General features: G+C 40.8%; 4 protein-coding genes and 1 pseudogene across 4 annotated transcripts; all 5 read right to left on the reverse strand.

Moving 5' to 3' along the window:
* Positions 1–357: 357 nt before the first annotated feature.
* Positions 358–7,436, reverse strand: LOC139222980 (protein mono-ADP-ribosyltransferase PARP14-like). The gene is made up of 7 exons (XM_070854900.1): positions 7,199–7,436; positions 6,279–6,400; positions 4,106–6,094; positions 2,975–3,211; positions 2,654–2,878; positions 2,407–2,476; positions 358–2,025 (listed from the first exon to the last, which is right to left on the reverse strand). The coding sequence occupies exons 1-7, from the start codon at positions 7,371–7,373 to the stop codon at positions 911–913; spliced, it is 3,933 nt and encodes a 1,310-aa protein (XP_070711001.1). The 5' UTR covers positions 7,374–7,436; the 3' UTR covers positions 358–910.
* A 1,511-nt stretch (positions 7,437–8,947) lies between these two features.
* Positions 8,948–13,083, reverse strand: LOC139222920 (E3 ubiquitin/ISG15 ligase TRIM25-like; annotated as a pseudogene).
* A 1,307-nt stretch (positions 13,084–14,390) lies between these two features.
* On the reverse strand, positions 14,391–15,359 carry LOC139223073 (GTPase IMAP family member 7-like). The gene has a single exon (XM_070855000.1). The coding sequence runs from the start codon at positions 15,357–15,359 to the stop codon at positions 14,436–14,438; it is 924 nt and encodes a 307-aa protein (XP_070711101.1). The 3' UTR covers positions 14,391–14,435.
* Positions 15,360–18,035: 2,676 nt separating this feature from the next.
* On the reverse strand, positions 18,036–18,866 carry LOC139223225 (GTPase IMAP family member 7-like; the record flags this gene model as incomplete). Its single annotated transcript, XM_070855201.1, has 1 exon — positions 18,036–18,866. A coding segment is annotated over one exon (765 nt), but the record flags the coding sequence as incomplete, so codon positions are not given.
* Positions 18,867–19,038: 172 nt separating this feature from the next.
* LOC139223226 (GTPase IMAP family member 9-like) lies at positions 19,039–22,174 on the reverse strand. Its single transcript, XM_070855202.1, has 3 exons — positions 22,126–22,174; positions 20,189–21,232; positions 19,039–19,070 (listed from the first exon to the last, which is right to left on the reverse strand). The coding sequence occupies exons 1-3, from the start codon at positions 22,172–22,174 to the stop codon at positions 19,039–19,041; spliced, it is 1,125 nt and encodes a 374-aa protein (XP_070711303.1).
* Between the last annotated feature and the right edge of the window lie 522 nt (positions 22,175–22,696).

Below are 22,696 nucleotides of genomic sequence, written 5' to 3' on the forward strand. Positions count from 1 at the left end.
TCTGGTGCATGAATTACTGATCCCGTGCACTGCATGTGTCTGATTGTATACATCAGGTTTTTCAGGAAAAGAAATATCGCACTGATGATCATGAAATCATTATTGCTGATTTTTTTATATCACATAAAAACAACATAAGTCAACTTGAGTTAGGCCTGGGCAAAGTCTGCACTGCACTGGATGCACCCCCACCTTGTTCTTGCTTTAGGGCGCCCCCTGCAGGTGTACTGTCACAAGAGAAATCCAAGTGTAACGATAACCAAGTCAGACAAACAGCCTCAAAAAACAAAACAAACAGAAAAAGTTATGAGCAATCAATGCTTTTATTGTTGAAAAACAGATTTATGCAAAACACACGATTCCTTAAAATAAAGAAAGTGATCAGTGGAAAAATAGTAAATCATCAAACATCTTGAAGTTAAGTAGTGTCTGTCAGATAATTAAACACTGTATTAATCATTGTTCGCTTTAATTGTATAAATATATATTTTCATTTATTGCACACTTTTCTTAAATTAGAATGATTCTTGCACAACTTACAACTTGAGTAGTGACTTTTTCCCTCCACCTTTTTCATCGCGTCTAGTTTTGATTCTGTTGCAGTTCTGAGTTCCCAAATATTCTTCCCCTCAGATAAACCAAAGTTTGTAGTATCACCCGACCCCTAAACTCTATGGAGCTCATTTAAGCTAGTTTTGGTTTTCTGGCCAGGAAACTCATATTCACCCTGTTTTATTGCTGTTTCATTTAAAAGCTCCAAACTGCAGACAGACAAAGTTAGTGACCTGCTGGTGAACATAGTTGAGCATTTAACATTCAGCATGTAGTGAATTTTGGATAAATAAATAAATAATCACGAGGTGGCCAGAAACCTGACGAAAGTGTCTACTAGATGTGTAAATACTCCTTTTCATAATTTTATGTTGCCTAACTGCTCCAAAGAAGTTTTTCCTTTGTTGAAGACGGCATTAGCTGCCCTCTCTGCTGCCTCCCATGCCGTTTCTGCTCCCTCGGCTGCATCATGTCCGATAATGCCCCCTACAACTCCTCCTGCTGCAGCGAAGCCTGCTGCAGACACACCTACCGCCACTCCGGCAGCTGTCAGCCCTGCTGCTTCTCCTCCTCCTGCTACTGCTGCTGTGACTGCCTTTCCTGCTCCTGGAACTCTATTCATAAGTTTCATTAATGCTGCAGAGTTACACAGAGCTGTGATAACTAATCCAACCATCGCTGCCACACCAAAAAAAGCTCCTAACATTGTCCCTGTTGCAGTGCCTGCCAGTTGGATCAGAAACCTATCAGACACTCTGGCTTTCGCCTGCTTTCTGATTTCTTTCAACGGCATGTTCCCTGATGACCGTATTATTAGCTCTTCTTCTTTCTTTATTTCTTGCTCCACTGTTTGTAAAATCCTGTTGATGTAGTAGCCTCCGTTGTTTTCCATCACCATCTTGTCTATTGTGTTGAGTAGCTCCTCCACCTGGAACTGGTTGCTCCTGTAGCTGTTCTGCCGTTTGTTCTTCCAGTATTCATTATCAACGACGTGGCACCGGCTGCCGCACTTCTTCACCAGATCACTCAGATTCTTATTCTGACTGACAAACTCCTCAATCTTCATTCCTTTGGGGAGCTGGTTACCATGAGTGAAGACAATTACAGCATATTTTAGAGCCTCTTCAGAGAAACACTGGCATACTTTAGTAATGACAGCCTGCTCGTGCTCTGTGAATTTCTCCACTTTAAGCACAATGAGAAAAGCATGAGGCCCAGGAGCGCACTCTGTGATACAGCTCATAATCTCAGGCTTCAAATCCTCCTCAGACCTGTTCGGATCAAAGAAACCAGGCGTGTCGATCAGAGTGATGCTTCTTCCATTGACACATTTGGTTTCTGCTTGGCACATCTTTGTTCCAGAGTTGGGAGAATGGTCTGTGGTGAACAACTCCTCTCCAAATATGGTGTTAGCTAAGTTGCTTTTCCCGGCTCCAGTTTTCCCCAGCAGGATGATCCTCTTTGTAGTTGACACTAGGAGAGAATAATGACCAATGTTAAATGCATTTGTCTCTTACTTGCTTTCTTTCTTTAGCTGTTCTCGTGCGTTTGGGGAAACAGCGGCCAGCACATGATGTAAAGTTGGGATCAAAAAGCACTCCTTGACGATGACATTAGCATGCTCCTATCTAGCAAATGAATACAACAATGATGTTAAATGCAAGGTATGCAACTTGAAATGGTTGGAGAGTCGACCTGCCTGTCTGCCTAAGCAACAAATACTGTTTTGATTCTGGTTGACAATATACACTTTACTGTATTACAGTCAAATCAAATTGATCTGAAAGTAAATCAGTAACAAATGCACTTGAAACATGAACAATTGGTGCCACAGGACTGAACATCTATACCTACCTGGATCTAGTTGGTGAACATCGTCAGTGAGTCCCTTGAATGGGAAAGCTTCCTCGACACACTTGAAGGCCTGCAGAAAGGAGGTACAGGGTTTATTACTAATTCCAGGATATACTCACCAGATGCAAATCCAAATCCAAGTTTGTAAAAGGCAGATTTGCTACCTCTTACTATATTTCATGCAAAAAAATTAGACATGAACACTCTACATTTTCATTAAGTTATTGGGGCAATGCATTTGTAGTACCTCACTGGCCTCATTGTCACTGGGATGGAGGACGATGCGGACCAGGAGTGGCCTTTTGCTGGCTCTGTTCTGGCCAAACGCATGAACTTCCTCGTGCAGAACCCTGGCTACCACGCTGTCAGGAAAACGCAGGGCAAGCCCAGCTCCGAGTACAGGGAGAGCTACAGATCCAAACCCACAACTCTCACAGGAGCTTAGGATTGTGTTGATGCCCAGTCTAAGAACCTGCAGAAGGTCAAAAATGTAATTAGTTTTAAGGCTAGACATGAAAATAGACAGTATTCTGTTGTAGAAAACTGGAAAACCCCTCCACTATTTCACCTGCACTGCTGTTCCATCTTGGTCGCCATCCCAGGGAACAAGGTTGAGGAAGAGCACTGCATTAGATGGAAGTCCAGACATGCCCTCCACCAGGACTGTGTCTCCAGGCAGCGTTTCTTCTCCTGCTTCCTTTCTAAACACTGAAGTCAGCTGTGATCCAACTATTTCTGACAAAGTGTTTCCAACACGGGTAGAAAGAGGATTGTGTCCAACCATGGGCGAAACCAGGGCATCCACCTAGAGCAAGAGCAGATTTAATGTTATTGTCTACTCATTTTCTCAGATTATTCCTTGTAGTGTTTGCTTAAGAAAATCAGCTGACACCCATGTTATAAACACATCAATCTCTCCCTAAGTTGGGTGCCCTGGTTTGCAGGCACATTGGATAAATATAAAACAGATTTCAGAAACAGGCAGTAAAAAGTACCAGACAGAAGTAGGTAGTCACCTTGCATTAACGGATTGATTGTTTGGCCACTTGGGGACAGCAGAGACGAGACTCTTGGTGATTATTTCCACACCCAACAGGCATTGGGCAACATTAAGACTCACTGGGAGTCACTTGGTGAATGTAAGTCGAAAATTCACCCTCCTTTTAGCTCAGTTTTGCTCTCAACAACTCCTGACTGAAATATTTGCCTCTTTAGCTGCTAAATGCCCCACTGCGTTCACCAGCTAGTCAACAACATTGTCTGCCTGCTGTTCGATGCTGGGTAGAGGGTTTAGAGGGGTTTTTTTTATTGCCACATGCTGCGTCTTGAAACAACACTGATGACAGCAATGACCAATAAAGCAATAAAAAAACAATAAAGCTACAGGCCTGAAAACCAAAGCAATAAGCTACAAGATACTGAAACGCTTCATAGAGCAGGAGGACCTGTGCAGACTCGGATGATTCTGTGGATTTGTCACTATGTGCGACCTCTTTGACATGTCTGATTACAGCAGCTCTAACGGACCAGTAATGTTACCATTGTATTATGCTGCATTTCCATTATTTCCACTGTTCTACTGATCATTTCCAGGAGCTTTGTGTAATGTTGGAGCTCATGAACATCAAACTGTTAGCAAGTCATCAAGGTAAGCAAAATTGGATATAATACCAGTCATATGGAGATAAAAGTTTCTCACCTGCTGAGTCTCGATGGTTCCCTGAACGATCTCTACACAGACACCCTCTCCAGGAGCTCCACCACTGTCTGTGTCTGGAGCAGCAGCACCCATCGGGAATCCCAAATCACCTGGAGCACTGTTTCCAGTACTGATCCCTCGCAGGAGCCGGTCACAGGCTTCATGCATGGCCCTCACCACCTCTCCTCTGTTATCAATCAGGATGATTCTGCTCAGACTTCGCCCTCCCTGACTGCCAAACTCTTTAACAACTGTTACAATGGCCTCACAGCACACAGCGATAGGAATCCCGAATACCCCTGAGCTGATACAAGGAATGGCTATAGACTGAAATTCCATCATTTCTGATAAATTCAGAGCAGAACGGACAGCTTTTTCCAGTAGGATCCTCTCTCTGCCGCCTGCTGTTCCAGCTACAGGCCCAACAGCATGCAGCAGTTTCTTGCAGTTTAAGTTCCCCCCTGTGGTCACCACCACTTCACCTGTAGCAACTTTCCCGATATACTTCACTAAGTTCGTGCTCTCACTCTGTACTTCAGGACCACCTGCTTTACTCAGAGCAGCAGCAACACCTCCACAGTGGTCCAGATCTTCATTGGCAGCGTTCACCAGGGCATCAGCATCCTGTTTGGTGATGTCACCATGACACACCAGCACCTGGAGCCCGTCACAAAGACTGTAGCTGGCAACTGTTGTGGCTCCTTCACCCAAATTCAATGATGCCATATTCTGTGCAACACTTGTGAGTTCATCTTCATTCCCACTGGGAAGGGAGTCCACTAATGGACCTAATCTGTTCCTGACCTCGGCCACTTTACTGGATGGACCTTCCAGCACAACCACAGACTCAGAAGATGTTAAAGGATGGAAGGTAACACCAGAACAGTCAAAACCATGCAGCCGCTGTGCTAACTCTGGGAAAGGGAGAATGACTTTGCCTTCTATGCTTGACTGGTCCAAAATAAACTGTGTGACAGCTTCACTCAGCTCCTCGACCTCTTTGGTGTGGCCCAGCAGGCACACCGAGGCGTCAAACACGACCTGAGCCCTATGCTGCCCTCGGTTCATCTCATTTGTCTTGAGCTTAAGCTTCTCCTGAAGCTCAGATGGCACAGAAGAGCAGTTAGGAACATTAATTTTGACTTCTTTGAATTCTTCTTTCAGTTTTTTTACTGCCTCATCCAGTTTATCAGCAGAGAGGGAGAAGAAACGCAGCTTTGTGTCTCGTAACTCGACTTCCACGTTGTCTCCAACCCCTAAAAAGCCCCCAAGCACCCCTGGACCTCCATACACTTTCCTTAGGAAGGCCAGAAAATGCGGGCTCTTGTCAGAAACTGTCCTTCCTAACACCAATCTTTCCATATCAGAGATCCTATCTCCAGCCTTCAGAATCTCCTCTGCAGAACCTTCCAAAACTATCTGACCTGCACCTCCCTGCATGACCTTCACTCCTGGAAAGTCTTGTGACAGACTGTGTTCAATGTCCTTCCAGAGGAGACGGACTTTGGCCTCGCCTAGTCTACGGATACTGGTTTGCCTTTCACATAAAGTTGAAGCTAGTGACACCTCTACATCCACCAACCGGGCGTTCACCTGAGAGCGTTCCCCAACCACAACAGCCATCCCAACCTCGCTGTACACCTTCACCTCATCTGTGGTCTGACGAGAGCTGCAGGACTGAAGCAGAGCTTTAACTTTATGGGAGTCCACCTCATAGTAGCACAGGTAGCCATCAAAAACTTTGTCTGCCTCGGCTTTCCAGTTTCTACCTTCAACTGCAGCACCAGGTTGAGTTAAACTCCTGACTAAAACCTTCTCCTCCTCTGGGTGAAGCTGAGCAGAGCAGGCAACAGAGGCCAGGTCTCTCTCTAGTTGCTTCCCAGCCTTGGGACATTCGTTTAGGTATCGAATGAGGTAAGAATCAAGTCGTAGTTGATAATTTTTATCACTTGGTGGAGGAATTGAGGCAGAATTGGACTTTGGGCTCTGCTGTTGGAGAGAGATCAAATATCAAAATGATGATAACAATATGATCATAGTATGCCCACATTCATTCATATTGTGTTTATGGTGCAAGTACACAGTTTCTTCGGTGATATATAAATACATCAAATGTGTAATTTGTTTTTTGAAAACACAGCTTTGACTGCGTGACGTAAAATGTTGTGCTTACCTGTGCTGGAGCCGAAAGATCTTGGCTTGCAGTGGAGGTGGTAATGGGAGAGGAGGCATCTCGCACAGTGAGCACCAGACCATCGACGACGTGCTCAGATCTCTGCAGGACACCCTGCTGATCTACAGCAGAAAAAATGACATTGTGAGTTTAAAAAAAAGGGGCATTGCTGCTTTTTTTTCCTGTTGACTAAAACCACAGACTTTATGTTAAATGAGACGTTCTTTCTCTTTTCTCTATAACTTATTGGTAGGAAACCAGGAACTTTAGGTTTTACCCTCTGTCTTTCCATATTCTCTCAATCTCCTCCCTCTATTAATGCCACAAGGCTGAAATGAACAATATTTTGTGCCCAGACTTTAAACCCAAGTCATAACACAGCTTCAACATGAGTGTGCTGTGCTGCTTCTCATACAAACATGCTTAATGCTTTAACAGCTGGTTTTAACTCCTCAGGTACTGTGCATCCAGTCAGCTGGTGCAGTGATTCCTTTTGCCTTGTGCTGTGGATCATTGTTGCTGTATTCCTTAGACATGTGCAGGGTCCACTTTACATTTCTCACTCTTAAGGGCATCAAGAAATCTCTCCTGCAGCTGCAAGTTTCACTACGTGGGGAAAACGAAACTTAAGGGTGAGCTATCCATTTCCTGTTGACTCCTGTTGTTGAATCACTGACCGTGTGTGTGTGTGTGTGTGTGTGTGTGTGTATACATACATATATACACATGCATATATATGCACATTGATTTTTTTTTCTTTTTTTTTTTTTTTTTACACATAATTTCTTTATCATTTAGGCGAACAAAATTAAAATGAGTGTGTTAATGCAGTTGCTTTACAGTTCAAACGCATTTCACCTACATTGAATCTAAATATTAAACCAGTGTAAATCCAAGCTGATTGTTAATCCACAGTCTACCTCTCTGATGTTTGAAAGCAATGCTGCACAGCTGATCTCTGACTCTCCTCAGACGGCCGCAGTCTCCTCCGCCTGATCTGCGTCGAATACGGAAGTAATTCTCGATCCTTTTCCTCTTCTCCTCCGTGAGGCTGTAGCACTCAAAGAAAACGGGATATTGGTAAGCATCAGCCATGTTTCAGCTCTGCTGGAGAGACGAATGAAGCCGAACATTTGCTGTGTTGTATTTAAGGAGCGGTGTTTTCACTCCTGCTGCGAGCCGAGCTGCGCCCCCCAGTGGCGCAACAGGGAGGCACACCATCACTGTTAACCCTGGAATAGCAGCAAACATTAAAACATACACTGACAGCCTGAATACTCCAACTAACAACAAGGTAATACACACAAGTTATTGGAAAAACACACTCTGACATTTGCATTTTGTTGATTTGGGCGTTATTTCCCAGATACATTTTTTAAAATCAATATATGTGTTTTCTTTTATTTTGACCTTATTAAATGTAATATGTAGATGAAAATGGGATTGGTAAGACTTCCCTTTGCAACAACCTGGATATACATATAAAGGAAAAACCCACCTGGAGTCTGGAAAAGAAATCTCTTGTCATAATACAAAACCAATTTCCCTGCACTGAAATCTGGGCTCTTATAGTCGAGCTAAATCATGATGCCCAAGGCCGTGATGTCTCGATTGGCTGCAGCAGCTCCCACATGATGGGACAAACTGGGCACTGCTGCATACCGTATCATATTCAGAGCTGTTATCTGTGACGCCAAAGCAGCTAAAAAAAAAACACTGCGCTCAGTGACAAAGAATATTAATAGCATGATATGCTGACCCTCTCTACTCATCATGATATTATAGTTATATAACCTTCACATCCTAAATGCTGCTAAATAGCAGCTTTAAAACTACATAAGCAGCACATTCAACAAACGTTAACTGATGGCAAAAAGCAAAAGACAACCATTAACCTAGCCAATACTGTGAGCCTGATACTACGACTAATAGCAATGATTCAGTTGTGCAGAGAATTAAATGCTCTATTACATACATGCCACAAAACATGGCAAATGAGGAGGATTGTCCAGAAGTTTTTATGAATTATGAAGTATTTTGAAAAAAGAAAAGTTCCTTTAAACCTCGGTGATGTGACTGTTAAGTGGTTTAATTGACTGAATCTCGTCAATGTGTCAAAATAGCACAAAAAGAGCAAATATTTCAGTCCACATGATCTTCCCTTCACACCGACGCCAATCGAGATCATCAAGATAAATCTTTGCAGAACCACGCCTGGCTGTTTGAGCTGTGACTCATCCTACAGGTGTGTCCTTTAACTCACATCACTAACTCATCCACACAATAGGGAAAAGGAGAAATAGAGCTACGTTGTGAGACACAGACGCCCTCTGGTGTCCATGCGACAGATCTCTCTTGACTGACTGTGACCCTTGACCTCTCGGTGAACAGGACAAAGACCAGCTGCTTGTCCTCCAGTTTGTACTGCTGTGTGGATGCCATGTAGGGATGACTACATCCCACTGAATGGACTAAAATCACCTCACAGTAAAACATGGCATATATAAATAATAAGGACTGACCAGACTAATGTTTTTCCCTACACTGTGTAGCTCCCTTCATAGAACCGTGTGAATTCAATTCAATGATTTTAGACGCAGCATGTGATGTAAAAAACACTCATTAGCCTACAAATGCTCTGCTGAGATGCAAATGAAAATCAGAAACAGTGGGATACAAACATTTATTTATTCTTTCTTTTAAAAAGAAAAATTATGAAAATGGTCCAAAACCAAATCTCCTGCATATGACAATGTGGTGGATTAATAACTATCACATGTCCATTCTTTATAAGCAGAGAATCATATTTGTAAAAAAAAGTAAGATAGTTAGCTGTAAATACACGTAAACAGATATAATGTTGGCAGGGTGTGCAAAAAGAGTTTGAAACAAGTGAACACATCTAACAAACATCAGCAGAACATCTTTTAAAAAAGCATAGAGCCACATGGTGCCTAAAGGAAAACATCTGTAAGCCCGAATGAGCAATGACTTTCCACTTGGAAAGCCAAAGTGAAAGGAAAAAAAATCCAAGAAATTAAAAAAGAAAACCTCTTTATGACAGAACTCCACTCGACCCTTTTACATTTAATGTGAAGTTGCAAACACATTTTCATCCAAGTGGAAGATGATGTATTTTTTGCAGCGTTTCTGCAGCTGCACTGAAAAGCATCAGAGAAAATTGGCACAAAACTCTGCCACAAAAGACGAGACTGAAAATGTGTGACTTTAGCAGGGCCTTAAAATTTGGGGCGAGGCTTGTAAAATCACATCCTCTCATCTGTCAGGTGATGTCCAGTGATGCAGGGGGGCCAATTATATCAACAGATGGCACACACTGACCGTCCACACTGTACATTTTATCACCACAACTTGGTCAGGTCTGCGTAATATCCATTCACAGAAAGTCCACTCCTCAACCTGAGGCCAGGATAGAGAGGCTGAGTGAAGGTGGTGTGTTCAGTGTGGAGCAGAGTCATTGTGTCAGAGATGCTATAAAAGGACAGAGTACCTGCCTTATAATCTAGGAAGACTCCAATCTTGGAGGGGGATCGAGGGCCTGACACCATCTTTCTTTCTGTGTTGTGTTGGAAAGAGTAACCATTTGGGTGGCACTCCAACCTCCACGACTTATTATTCCCTCCAAACTTGGAGTTCTGTGTTCTGCTGATGTCTTTGTACGACACGGCCACAGACCAGATACCTGCACTCCTGACCTCCCAGTCTCATTTGTAAACCTGTCTGAGTGAGCAGAGTAATAGTTATCAGCACCAAAAGTCACCCGTCGGCGTTCTTGTGAAATGGACAAACTTCTGTGTGCTGAGTTTCCATCAAGTGTTAGAGGACGGCAATCTGTCAGAAGGAAAGGTAGAAGGTAAAAAAAAATAAATTAACATTCAGGATTCTGTTCATTATTAAATGCACTGGAAAATTGTGGAACTACATTGAATAAAATCTTTTACTTACAGCGTAAAAAGTCTTCTCTTGTCTTTGGCAAAGGTGGCAGCACAACATCTATAGAGGACACTAACGGAAAAAAGAACATTCAAATAAATACCACTGGACTGGAATAAAACCACGATGTACATTTTATATTTCCACCAGGTACCTGTGGCAGAGATCCTGGGCCACTTGACCTTCAGGATGTTCTCCATGTCCCCCCTGAGCTCGGACACGCACTCGGTCACAGCTGTGAACCAACGTCGAGGACGAACCGGAGGACCAAGCAGCAAGTCTGGAGACTCAGAGGAGGTGGAGAGGGGCTGGAAAGACTGGAGGGAGTTCAATGAGTTAGAGGTCAGAGGAAAAACAAAGTAAAAAGCAGAAAACGTAACAATAATAGTTATACCTCATAGTTACTTTGAGGTTGTAAAAAAATCATTGCCTAATTTGGCCAGCAGATGTCATGTTCACTACATTCAGCTCTGGTTTATTTTACATGTTTGAAAGGTCCCACATTTTCAAGCTCCTACATGTACTTGGAGACCCTACCAGAAAAGATTTACATGGTTTAATGCTGAAATAAAGTAATCATTATTCTCATACAGACATGTCTGTTGCATCTGTTTTCAGCCTCTGTGTAACCCTAGCCCTACGTTTTAAAGGACCAGAACAATCTGCTGCTTTGCTCTCGCCTTCGACATCTTTTTTATTCCCTTTCTTTGTATGTGTGAACTGCTGCTGACTTGAAATTTCCCCATTGTGGGATAAATAAAGGAATATCTTATCTTATCTTATCTTATCTTCCTGTTAACATGAGCTGGTGGCGGAGAGGGGAAAATAATGGGCGGACAGCGAGGTTTTCAGTCTGCGGCGTCAGCCAGATTGCTAACGTGCTGGAGGAGGTAACGTGATCAACAGATCACGTTTCTGACATCATAAAGAGAGCCAAATCTAAATGGAGCATTATCACACACGTTTGCTGAAAGATGGTGCAGGAGAAAATAACTTATTTAGTTGTGTAGAATTCATAAGAGACATTTTTTCTTTATCAAAGTGACAGAGATATTGAAAAAAAAAAACAGATGCAGTTACTGCAAACTACACTGAGATGTGTCTGGTACCTGAATGAAATGGATGTGGTCGTCTATGTGAGAAAGCTGTTCCAGGTCGGCGTTCCTCCTCTTCAGCCTGCTGATCTCCTCCTCCAGCTTCAGCTGCAGCTCTTCGGCCTCAGCGACCGCAGCCTTCTCCCGATCATTGATCAGCTGCTTCGCCAAAGTGCGTTTTTTCTTTATGGAAGAGATCAGCTGATCAAAAATCTTGTCACTGGTCTTCCCTGCAGTCTGGCCACAGCTCTGTAGAAACAAGAAAAAAAAAAAACATCAATTTATCTTTTTGAAATGCACTCTTTTAAGCACAATGAGATTTGTGTCAAAACAAAAGAAAGACTTTTTCTCTTCTTCAGCATTCACACAGGATCAAATACTGAATTTCCAGACCTTGAAGTCCTTCAGAGCTTGGACCAGCTCATTCAGTTCCTTTTCTCTCTCCTGGAATCTCAACTGGACTTTCTTCTGACTCTCAAACAGCTGTCTCTGAAAGAAATGTTCAATGGTCCAACAGCAAATGCCTCATCATGAACAATTTTATCAATTCAGTAGTTACATTTTCTATCTTTTAAATTACATCTGAGTAAAACTAGTAATAAAGATTTAACTGACGGTCTAAAAGTAAAGAATGTTTTTTCTGTTGTTTTTGGAGCAGTCTACAGTTTCATGTTCATTGTTCTGCTGTGTTTTTGTTCCTACCTGTTCCTCAGCCCTCTCTGCTGCCGCTGACACCGTACAGTGGCTCTTATGCTCGTCTATAACGCACAGGTAACAGATGCACTTCTTGTCTGTCTTACAGTAGATCTCCATCAGCTTGTTGTGCTTCGTGCACATCTTTTCCTGCAGAGGGACTGTAGCCGACACCAGCTGGTGCTTCTTCAACACAGGAACGGTGCAGTGAGACTCCAGGTGAGCTGGACAGTAAGACGTCAAACACGTCAGGCAAGACATCGTGGCTTTGTTGGGTTTGGTGCCGCTGCAGAAATCACAGGCCACAGCAGCGGGGGGGGGAGCCTGCTGGATGCCTGACTTCTTCAACTCCCCAATAACCTAAAGATGGTTAAATGGAAGGTGATAATACAGGATATGTCTTATTGTACGTTATTCTAGACTAGGACTTCTTCTCAGAGTCGTAACTCAGTCAACGCACAGATTCATTTAACGGTTCCATGGCATCATTCCACTTCCTGTTTGCATCACCATTAGCAGGCTAGGCTAGTTTAGCTTAGCACAAAGTCCAGATAACCACTTATAAATAGTAATACACTTATAAAATATAAATAGTTGGATAAAAGTACTGGATACACAGCGAAAGTGGTTGACTAAAAGTTACGAAAAAACACTGATTTGTCATATCATGTCATGTCCAATTATGAATTTCAGTTATATTGCTACTCCAAACATATTGTAACATGCTGTGTGTTAATATATATACATATAAATAGAATCCATATTGTGACAGATAATGCTGAGTTTTAAAGGTGCTAGAAACTCTACATATATGTAACCATCACCTGAGCCAGCATGTTGTTCCTCCTCAGAGCAGGCCTCGAACTGAAGGTCACTCTGCACTGAGGGCAGCTGAACTTTCCCTTCTTCCCCTCTTTCTGCTCCCAGCATGCCTTTATACAGTCTCTGCAGTAACTGTGTCCGCAGGGGATGGTGACAGGATCTGTCAGCAGGTCCAGACACACTGAACAGCAGAACTGGCTCTGGTCTAACCCCGCGCCGCTTTTCTGCTGCTGCTCAGCCATTTTGAAGAGTTTGCACGAGGAGAGGAAACCCCCAAGTTTCAATTCCTCTTCAGACACTCGCACACATGGTATGCGTTTGTGGGTGTGTGACTACATGTGTGCTGCTTCTGCCCAAGTGCTTAATACTTTGTACTAATTAAAGTACCTAAAGTGAAAGTACCCAATTCACAATTGTATTTATTACTATACGTAGCGTATCGTATTATTATTATTAGTATAATTAGAGATACATTCATGTGCCTCACTTAATGTCACTTGTTTAGTCACTTTATATAAAGCTGGGTGGGTAAACCTATTATGATATAGGCCTTTATCATCATTTATGAGTTGATTTATATTTCGTGTTAATAATCTGAATCAGCGAAGTAACGCCATCAAACAAAATGGGCCTAATGGAGTAAAAAGTCCAATATTCTCTGAGGGAAAATACTTATTATGTTACTTACTATTTCTAATTACTTAAGGTAGTTATGTTCCACTTGTTTGAAAAAATACTTTTTCATTGTGGTTAATTAAAAGCCAAATATGTGTTAAAAATGATAAATTGTTATTATTAATAATGATAGTGTTAATAATAACAATGATGATAATAACATTATTAAGCACTTAACATTTTGGGTCATAACACCGGAAATGCATAGAAATAGTGCTTGTGCTTTTTATACATGATTCTTCTGTTTGAAACTCAATTTGGTCGTTAAATTTATTGTAGTTCAGAAAAACAGCAAATGAAAAAAGTTCACGGGCACATAGCAGTTTAATTATCATGTAACTTATATCACAAACAAAAACTTTCATTAAAAATATAAAATAAAAAAACAAAAAGGTATAAAATGTATATTAAAAGTATATTCCAGCAAGTCATGGAAACTGTAAACTACAGAGTAGAATATTTCAAAAATACCAAGATTATCACAATATCATTATAAATGTAAAGTTAATATTCATCAGAGCTGACACAACAAAAGAGGCACAATGAGACACAGCTGTTTACGTTTTGAATTACTCAAAAGTAAATGCAAAACCTATATAAGATATATATATATATTATCCTCCATCTCAAAATTATATTTTCCTACAAAATTATTCAAAATTTAATAACTTGTCATCACCAATATTCAGATTTCCTCTTATTATTTACAGTGTACTATAGAGCCCTAATCACACTGATTCTCACAGCTTGATTGCTAAATCCTTGTTTCCAAATAATGATTTACATGTCTTGCATGTGAATAAAACAAGTAGCTCATTGTTCACGAGTTGGTTTTAACGTGATATGATTTATATAAAAAGCATCAGCATCCTGCTCCACTCTGTTAATTCTCAATGATTTATTGGTTGTTTTGATCTGCTCAAACAAACTGGTTCCAGACGGCCTCTGCTGTCTTCTTTATGGCTTCCACTGGACCTTCTGCGCCTTCAGCTACATCAAAGCCTATCTTACCACCCTTTACTGACCCCTTTAAAGCGACTTGTGTAGCTGCTGAAGCTAGTGCTTTAAAATCTGAAAGGTTCTTAACCCTCGGCAAAGTTGATGCCACCATCGCTCCCACACCAAACAGAGCTCCTAACAATGTACCCATTAGAATACCTGCTGCTCTGGTCAAGAAACGGTCAAAAATAGTCTTTTTAGCCTTGTTTCTAATCTCTTCCTGAGACAATTTTCCTGCTGATGACTGTCTAATGCGCTCTTCCTCTCTCTCTATTCCTGTTTTCACTTCTTGTAGCATCTCATTGGTGTAATAGCTTCCTCCATTTGCCTCAACCGCCTTGTCAAGTGTGTTGAGTAGCTCTGCCACCTGAAACTGGTTACATCTGTAGTCGTCCCCTTTCTTGTTCTTCCAGTGTCTATTATCAATGACGTGGCACCGTCCTCCACACCTGTTCACTAGATCGCGGAGAAGCTTGCTCCGGTCAACAAACTCCCCAATTTTCATTCCTTCACGTAGCTGGTCACCGTGAGTGAAGACAACCACCGCATATTTTAGAGCTTCTTCAGAGAAATATTGGCATATTTTTGTGATGACAGCCTGCTCCTGCTCTGTGAATTTCTCCACTTTGAGCACAATGAGAAAAGCATGAGGCCCAGGAGCGCACTCTGTGATACAGCTCACTATCTCGGGCTTCAACTCCTCCTCAGACCTGTCTGTGTCAAAGAAACCAGGAGTGTTGACCACAGTGATGCTCCTTCCATTGACAGATTTGGTTTTTGCAAGAGAAAGACCTCTTTGAGAATTGGGAGTGTGGTTAATCTCAAACACATCCTCTCCAAACATGGTGTTAGCCAGGCTGCTTTTCCCAGCTCCAGTCTTTCCTAGTAGGACGATCCTCCTTGAAGTTTGCACTAAAAGAGAACAAGGAATCAGTTTTACTTGTTCTGTTTTTTTAAACCTGATTAATCTGCCGATGATTTTATCATTTAGTTGATTATTGTTTGTAAGTTCTTTGAGCCAAAGCTACCATCAGCATGCTAACACGTTCATAGTGGTTCATAGTGGTCACATGTGGATGTTTGACAGGCGTAATGTTACATATGTAGTTATATGTAGCAAAGTAATATTTCAAGTATAAAGTAGAATGAAATAGAAATACTTGTTCAAGCACCTCAAATTTGTACTTCAGTGCAGCAGCTTCTCCTGTAAATGGACTTTCACAGTATCATTAGTGTCAACACTGAGCGACATGCTGCACTTGAATCTGCCTCACTGCAGAAACAATTTCCATGATCTCTGGTATTCTTCAGGTGAATTGTGGTCAACTGTTGTATGAAATATTACTTGGCTACATATAACTGACGGATATAGTTATCAGTTACTTTACCAAGATTGTTCATACAAAACAAATATGGCCCACTGTTAAACAGCACTGAAAGTGTTAATAATGGCTCCACGTCGACCACCAACAACAATAAAATGCTTCCTCCACCACTGCACCTATAGATAAGGAAAATTCAACTCACCATCCATATTGTTATTTAAAAAAAAGTCCCTGTAGTCACTCGGACTGGTAGATCTTCGTACTGGATGATTTCTCTTTCTGTGCTTTGCCTTCACTTCAGCTGGTTGATTTACAGACACCTGAACAATGGAAAAACATGTGACTTCTGGTGCAGGCTACAACGCCTGTTTTGTCAGCACAGTCATTGTTCAATACACTGAACGTTGTTTTATTTTTATGCATATCAGATCTATGGTATTTTCATTCATACCTTTTAATCATTTTCACCCAAATGTGAAAAATAAACTCTTTCAGATCTCAGTGAATTTTGTGAGCACATAGTTTGTTGTGCTTGAAGTATGTGGTATTTCCTCGAGCTTTGCGTTGCAGTTGATCTACTGAGAACATCACGTGTTTCTCCATGAAATGCGGCCACTGATATGCTGATGTGTTTCAGTGATAATTTGCAAATCACATTTGTCTTTCTTAATTTGAAAAACTATAGTAGTTAGACCACTTTTTAGTGTAGAAGAATGCGTCAGGAAGGTGATAGCTGCACATGTCCATAGTTGTTCAAGGGCGTGATGGTGGTAGGAATGTACAGGTTATTTTTAAACAATTAATTAATAATTACAGCTACAATAGAGATGATGCTGCACCCTATCATACCCTATTTCAGGGTGTGTCATCTCTGGGCGAGACAGAACAAGTTGAACAGAATTTTTTTATCTGTTTTTAGTTTTGACTTGTTCAACTGCACAAGGAAACAGGCTGAAACAAAGTCCTTACTGTTAGCAGCGTGGCCTTTAGTCAGATACTTCCTTCTTGTAAATGACGAATGGGGTCTGAATATATTCTGGTTTTCTGGTTTATTCTTCAGGATCGTCACAAAATAAAAAAACACTGTTGATTGCTGTTTTAGGGAATGTCAAAAACTGCTTCCAAAAAGATATACTTTAAAAAAAAACTGACAAAACGCTTTTGGCACAACAATTTTCCTCCTGTGATTTGGTAGAAGGGCAGCAAGCAAGAATCAGCAGTGTTTTAGCAGTGTCTTATTTTCCAAACTTCAAACTCTAATTTCAAAGCTAATTTTCATCCTATAATTTCCTGATTGGCAATCTTTCTATAAAACGTTAAAACAGAACAACTGAGGACAATTCTATTATTTCTGGGACAACAATTGAGGTCTATGGCACAGAGGAATAAACTATATCAAGCTTTGGCTACACAGACATAAACTCATTGCTGGTGTTGGTATTTTAATGGAATGGATTTTTTATATATACTAGTACTTATGTGCTTAACTTGTATCTCATATGTATATACATCTGTATGTGTGTGTGTATATAGATATATATATATACACGTGTGTTTATGTGAAAAAAGAAACAGCTGAAAAGACTTGATCAGTACATTTATAACAAAGCAACACATATTAACAAATAACAACATAGGCATTAAAAAGAAAATCTTCACCTTAAATGCAACATGGTTTAGTATTGTACCATAAAGAGAACCACCATCACAAGAGACAGATTTAAAAACGGTGCTCAATATCAAAGAAAACAAAAAGGAATTCAGACCTTTAGTCTCTAGTAAGAAGTGAAATCAAACTCCAGGCTTTACAAATATCAAGCCCAAGACTTTTAAATCATTAGAGTCAGGCCTATTTTTTCAAACTTAGGAAAGCTCATCGAGAGCTACAGAAGACATTGTACAAATGTTTTTACAGGTTGAGTCGTGCTCTTCAAACCGAACTGCATGCATAAGATTGGCTGCATTCCCATTTAAAATACCACAAAGTCATAGAGAGTCATTTTCTAAATATTGTTTGCTTCTCATCTACTTTTAAATGATTTTTCAGTTGACAGGAAACGGCAAAGGTTTAAAGCAACAAAGACAAGGACCCATAAAGTTAATGGACAGATAAACCATAAACTAATCTATTTCATAGCTGACCCATTTATTAAAAAAAAGAGGAGCAATTACAATAATTTTGTATGAGCTGTAAATGGTTGCAACAATTGATATGCCAATGTCAGCCTCTGTTAAGACTTCTACTCTTTTTACCTGAGTGTTCAATGAAATAGATTGTATATTCTTTCATACAAAGCATAAACTTTTTTTGAACTGATCAACACGGCCGAGATGGTTGCGATCACTCCCACTATGACTGCAAAACCCACCAACTTTCTAATCCACATTTGACGTGCTTTGTCCACCTGCTTCTTAAACACTTTGCTTTTTGCCTGTTTTCTGATCTCCTCCTGCGACATGTTTCCTGATGACTGTCTAATGCCCTCTTCCTCTTTCTGGATTGCTCTCTCCACATCTTGGAGCCTTTCATCAGTGTAGTAGCCTCCATTGTTTTCCAGTATCTTGTCTATGGTGTGGAGGAGCTTCTCCACCTGGACCTGGTTGCTCCTGTACTCATCCTGCTGGCTATTTTTCCAGTATTTATTATCAATGACGTGGCACCGACCCCCACTGTTCTTAATCAGATCACGTAGACCGTCACTTTGATCGGCATACTCCTCAATTTTCCTTCCATCAGGAAGCTGGTCACCATGTGTGAAAACAACAGCAGCATGTTTGAGAGCACCGGCAGGGAAATATTGACACATTCGTTCGATAACAGTCTGCTCGTGCTCTGTGAATTTCTCCACTCTAAGCACAATGAGAAAAGCATGAGGCCCAGGAGCGCACTCTGTGATACACCTCACTATCTCGGGGTTCATCTCCTGCTCAGACCTTTCTGCATCAAAGAAGCCAGGAGTGTCGATCAAAGTGATGCTTCTTCCATTGATTGATGTATAACATACATGGAGTCCTGTGCAGTGATGTCAAAAAGGTTTTTGTTTTGTTTTCAATATAACAAATACAGTCTTCTAACTTTTGGTTTTGTTGTCTTTGCTGACTCAGACTAACAGCGTTGCGAATTATCAAATACATGTGTCCTACATTAATACTGGAATACTTGTTTTTCTAGATCAAAATAGATGGTGCCAGCTTTTCTTACCTCTTCAGGGTGGAGTTTTTTCTCTGTCCTAAGTGAGACAGTGGTGGTCAGGGATGTTATTTTATAATTGCTTTATGTGTGGCCATAGTGTCAAATTATATGAACGATAAACAGTAAACATTAACATGAATGAAGGCCTTAGATGAAACTGGTCAGTAAGCTGTGTTACTCCATACGTGTAAATGTTGCCAGCAGGCCTGAGTTTACTCACAATGAAACTGCAGCAGTATGCCGGGAACCTCAGGAATTTAGGATGAATACATGGCCATATTGTGGTCATCAAATAGTACAATTTACGGTAATATTGTATGCTAAATAGTTTTTTTATATTAGCAGAATGTTAATCACATGACATTCTGTTATTTTCTTAACATTCAATGTCTTTTTTTTACTGTTGCACAGTATAACTAACACACAAAGTTATTACCCCAAATAATTGTATTAATCGGCTTACTAAATCTAACACTGAACTATTATTCCTACACAGATCATCTCAATGCTTTAAAGGAGAATCATAAATCTGTCTACAAAAAAAATCAAATAAAATAGCAAAAATGGCGACGTTTGATATCGAAGCATCGAAATGATATCGATATGTAATGTGTATTGTTTTGCTGTCAAAGTAATAGCACAGACTGTCCCATTCGTAGAATGTAATGTAAGTCTTACTTACATACTCCTATAAAAGCAATAACCCTAACACTAACAACAAAAACGATAAGAATATTCCCAAAGATAAGAGGAGGGTCCCAAGGATTCGTACTTGGAGACCAAGTGATAACAGTAGCAGTGAGCAGAAGGCAACCACCAGCAGTGTGATTCCAACAAGTCGTGGCAGGGCCTTTAAAAGCTCTTTTAATTGGTAAATCTTTTGTGCTACCCATGCACATACCCATGCTGCTATTACCGCTCCTGCTGCTGTCACTAATCCTGCTCCTGCTAAGGCAAGTCGTGGCAGGGCCTTTAAAAGCTCTTTTAATTGGTAAATCTTTTGTGCTACCCATGTTGCTGTTCCCGCTCCTGCTCCTGCTAAGGTTCCTAATCCTGCTCCTGCTAAGGTTCCTATCCCTAGCAATAGTGAAAATACTGTTCCTAACACTCCCCCTACTATTCCTGTTACTGCCCGAAAAAACCTAAATAAAGTACTGAATATGCCTCCTCCTTTGTTTTCTGCTTTTTCTTTTGTTTCTATTGCTAGTTTGTTTTCGGCTTCTTTATCTTTTTCTGTTTTTTCCTCTGTTTCTGGTTTTTCTTCATCTGTTTCTGTTTCTTCTTCTGTTTCTGTTACTGGTCCTTCCTCTGCTTCTTCTGTTTCTGTTTCTTCTTCTGTTTCTGTTTCTGTTTCTTCTTCTGTTTCTGTTACTGGTCCTCCTTGCTCCTCTTCTTCTCCTCCTTCAGTTTCCTGCAAAACTGCAACAGCTGGCCCAAAGAAAGCTTCTGCCAAGGACTTTGCTGCAGGCCCTGTTAATTTGATCCACACACTCTTAGAGACAGCGTCAGCCTTACTGGTTGTGTCTCCTTGTGGCATGGTTCTGTTGCCCTCTTCCTCTATTTCTGTCTTCACTGCTTGCAACATCTTATTATTGTAGCATCCTCCTTTGCTTTCCATCACGATCTTGTCTGTTGTTTTGAGCAGCTCTGCCACCTGGAACTTGTTGCTCCTGTAGTCACCCTGATGATCATCTTTCCAATTCTTATTATCAACCACGTGGCAGTGGCCACCGCACTTCTTCACAAGGTCACTGAGACATTTATTCTGACTGACAAACTCCTCAATCTTCATTCCTTCAGGAAGCTGGGCGCCATGTGTGAAAACAACGGCACTATATTTGAAAGCATCTTCAGAGAAATACTGAAATACTTTCTCGATGACATCCTTCTCGTGCTTTGTGAATTTCTCCATTTTGAGCACAATGAAAAAGGCATGAGGCCCAGGAGCAAACTCTGAGATACACCTCACCATCTCACACTTCAGCTTCTCCTCAGATCTATCTGTATCAAAGAGACCAGGAGTGTCAATCATAGTAATTCTTCTTCCATGAACAGATTTGGTCTCTGCTTGACATTCACCTCTTCCACAGATGGATGTATGCTTTATTTCAAACACATCCTCTCCAAATATGGTGTTTGCTAGGCTGCTTTTCCCAGCTGTAGATTTTCCCAGCAGGACAATCCTGCATACTTTTAACACTAGAAGAGAATAATGATATAAAGTTAATACTGTGTATGCACATTTCTACCGAATAGTCTTGGTAAAACATCTAAATAGAGCTTTATGCATCTGGCCCCATCTTTCTGGATTTCCTCTTTTCATGCACAATGAGAAAACCATGAGGCCCAGAAGAGCACTCTGTGGTACACCTCTGTATGTCAGGCTCTAGCTTGCTTCATCAAAAATCCTGGTGTGTCAATCAAAGATGTATTTCTTACCTTCATACCCTGATAAAGGTGTATTGTGCCTGGCAATAACTGTAACTTGTAAGTAATTCATCTTTTAATGTCTCCAATATGATTTTACCTTTAATGCTTTTCCCAGCACGGGCTGTTCTTGCAATGACGATCCTTGATTGTGACACTAGAGGTACAAAAGATAAAGAGCAATTAATACTGACAGGCCTGTTTGCTTTTGGCCTCTTTGTCTTTCATATGTTTACTGTTCATTTATGTTGTTACTGCAAATGCCTGCATAATCCAAGCTTAGCTACTACTTTGTCACAGAAGGTCTTTTCCAGAAATGCTTTTCATAAACATGAAAAGCAACAACTGATAGCTTTGGACTGCAAGCATAACTGACAAATCAACTAATGCAGAATACTTTGCTCTAATTATAATCTTGAAAACTGTAAATATGGCTGTTATATTGTGCATTTGATATCATATTGTACATTCAGTTGTTTCCTGTTCCAGTGTTTTCTAATTTTAATAACCTACAGGAAATAAATGTGTAATCAAACTGATACAGAGCAACAGTACTCTTGGGAAAATGTAATATGTTATAATCTCCATCTAATCTTCCATTCCCTTTGTGCTACTAAATCAGTTTGACTCTTGGGAAAAATGGCACAAAAACAATCACTTTTTACCTGACACTGTTTTGACTCCTTCAGCGTCTTGTTCTGACGGTACTGTCATCATTGCTGCGTCATCGTCTTCTTCTGCTGCTTCGTCTTTTGCTCTGCTTCTTGCTCCTTTACTTTCATGCGCAACTACAGTAGTTGGCCCTAACAAAGCTTTCCCCAGTGATTCTGCTGCAGGGCCTGTTAACTTCACCCACAAGTCCTTAGAGACACTGTTGTGAGCTTCATTGTTGGTTGCTTCCTTTGGCATGTTTTATAATTTGTGGATTTGGAATGGTCCTTGTTAGCACTAGAAGTGACAAATGACAATGTATGATTGATAATAACCATTGAAAAATAACCAAAAATAGATATCTTGTCAGTACTGTACATGTAAAGTCTAACAGATTTTTAAAATTCTTCTTAAGATAGCGTTTTGGTCTTTCATTAAAACACTATTATTCAGTTCATTATTGTTATTACTACTAATTAAATTTGCCAAAAATCCAGTTTGAGAGAGGTTTTCTTACCTGTTTCTGTTGCTGTGTTAGTCTGGATATTTCGACTCAATCCTGTGTGTCTTTTCTCCTGTGCTCTG

This window comes from Pempheris klunzingeri, chromosome 23, assembly GCF_042242105.1.
Source record: "Pempheris klunzingeri isolate RE-2024b chromosome 23, fPemKlu1.hap1, whole genome shotgun sequence".
Taxonomy (NCBI): Eukaryota; Metazoa; Chordata; class Actinopteri; order Acropomatiformes; family Pempheridae; genus Pempheris; species Pempheris klunzingeri.

Bases quoted from the DNA above. Each gene is read 5' to 3' on its own strand.
- LOC139222980 (XM_070854900.1), bottom strand. From the start codon at position 7,373: ATGGCTGATGCTTACCAATATCCCGTTTTCTTTGAGTGCTACAGCCTC. The intron at 2,879-2,974 runs GTGAAATAGTGG...GACCTTCTGCAG, and splicing joins AAGATGGAACAGCAGTGCAG to GTTCTTAGACTGGGCATCAA. The intron at 2,477-2,653 runs GTACTACAAATG...TCCTTTCTGCAG, and splicing joins GTGACAATGAGGCCAGTGAG to GCCTTCAAGTGTGTCGAGGA.
- LOC139223226 (XM_070855202.1), bottom strand. From the start codon at position 22,174: ATGACAGTACCGTCAGAACAAGACGCTGAAGGAGTCAAAACAGTGTCA. The intron at 21,233-22,125 runs GTAAAAAGTGAT...ATTCTCTTCTAG, and splicing joins AGGAGTCAAAACAGTGTCAG to TGTTAAAAGTATGCAGGATT. The intron at 19,071-20,188 runs GTACTTTATTTA...TGTCTCACTTAG, and splicing joins CAAAGGAGGAGGCATATTCA to GACAGAGAAAAAACTCCACC.
- LOC139223073 (XM_070855000.1), bottom strand. From the start codon at position 15,359: ATGTTTGGAGAGGATGTGTTTGAGATTAACCACACTCCCAATTCTCAA.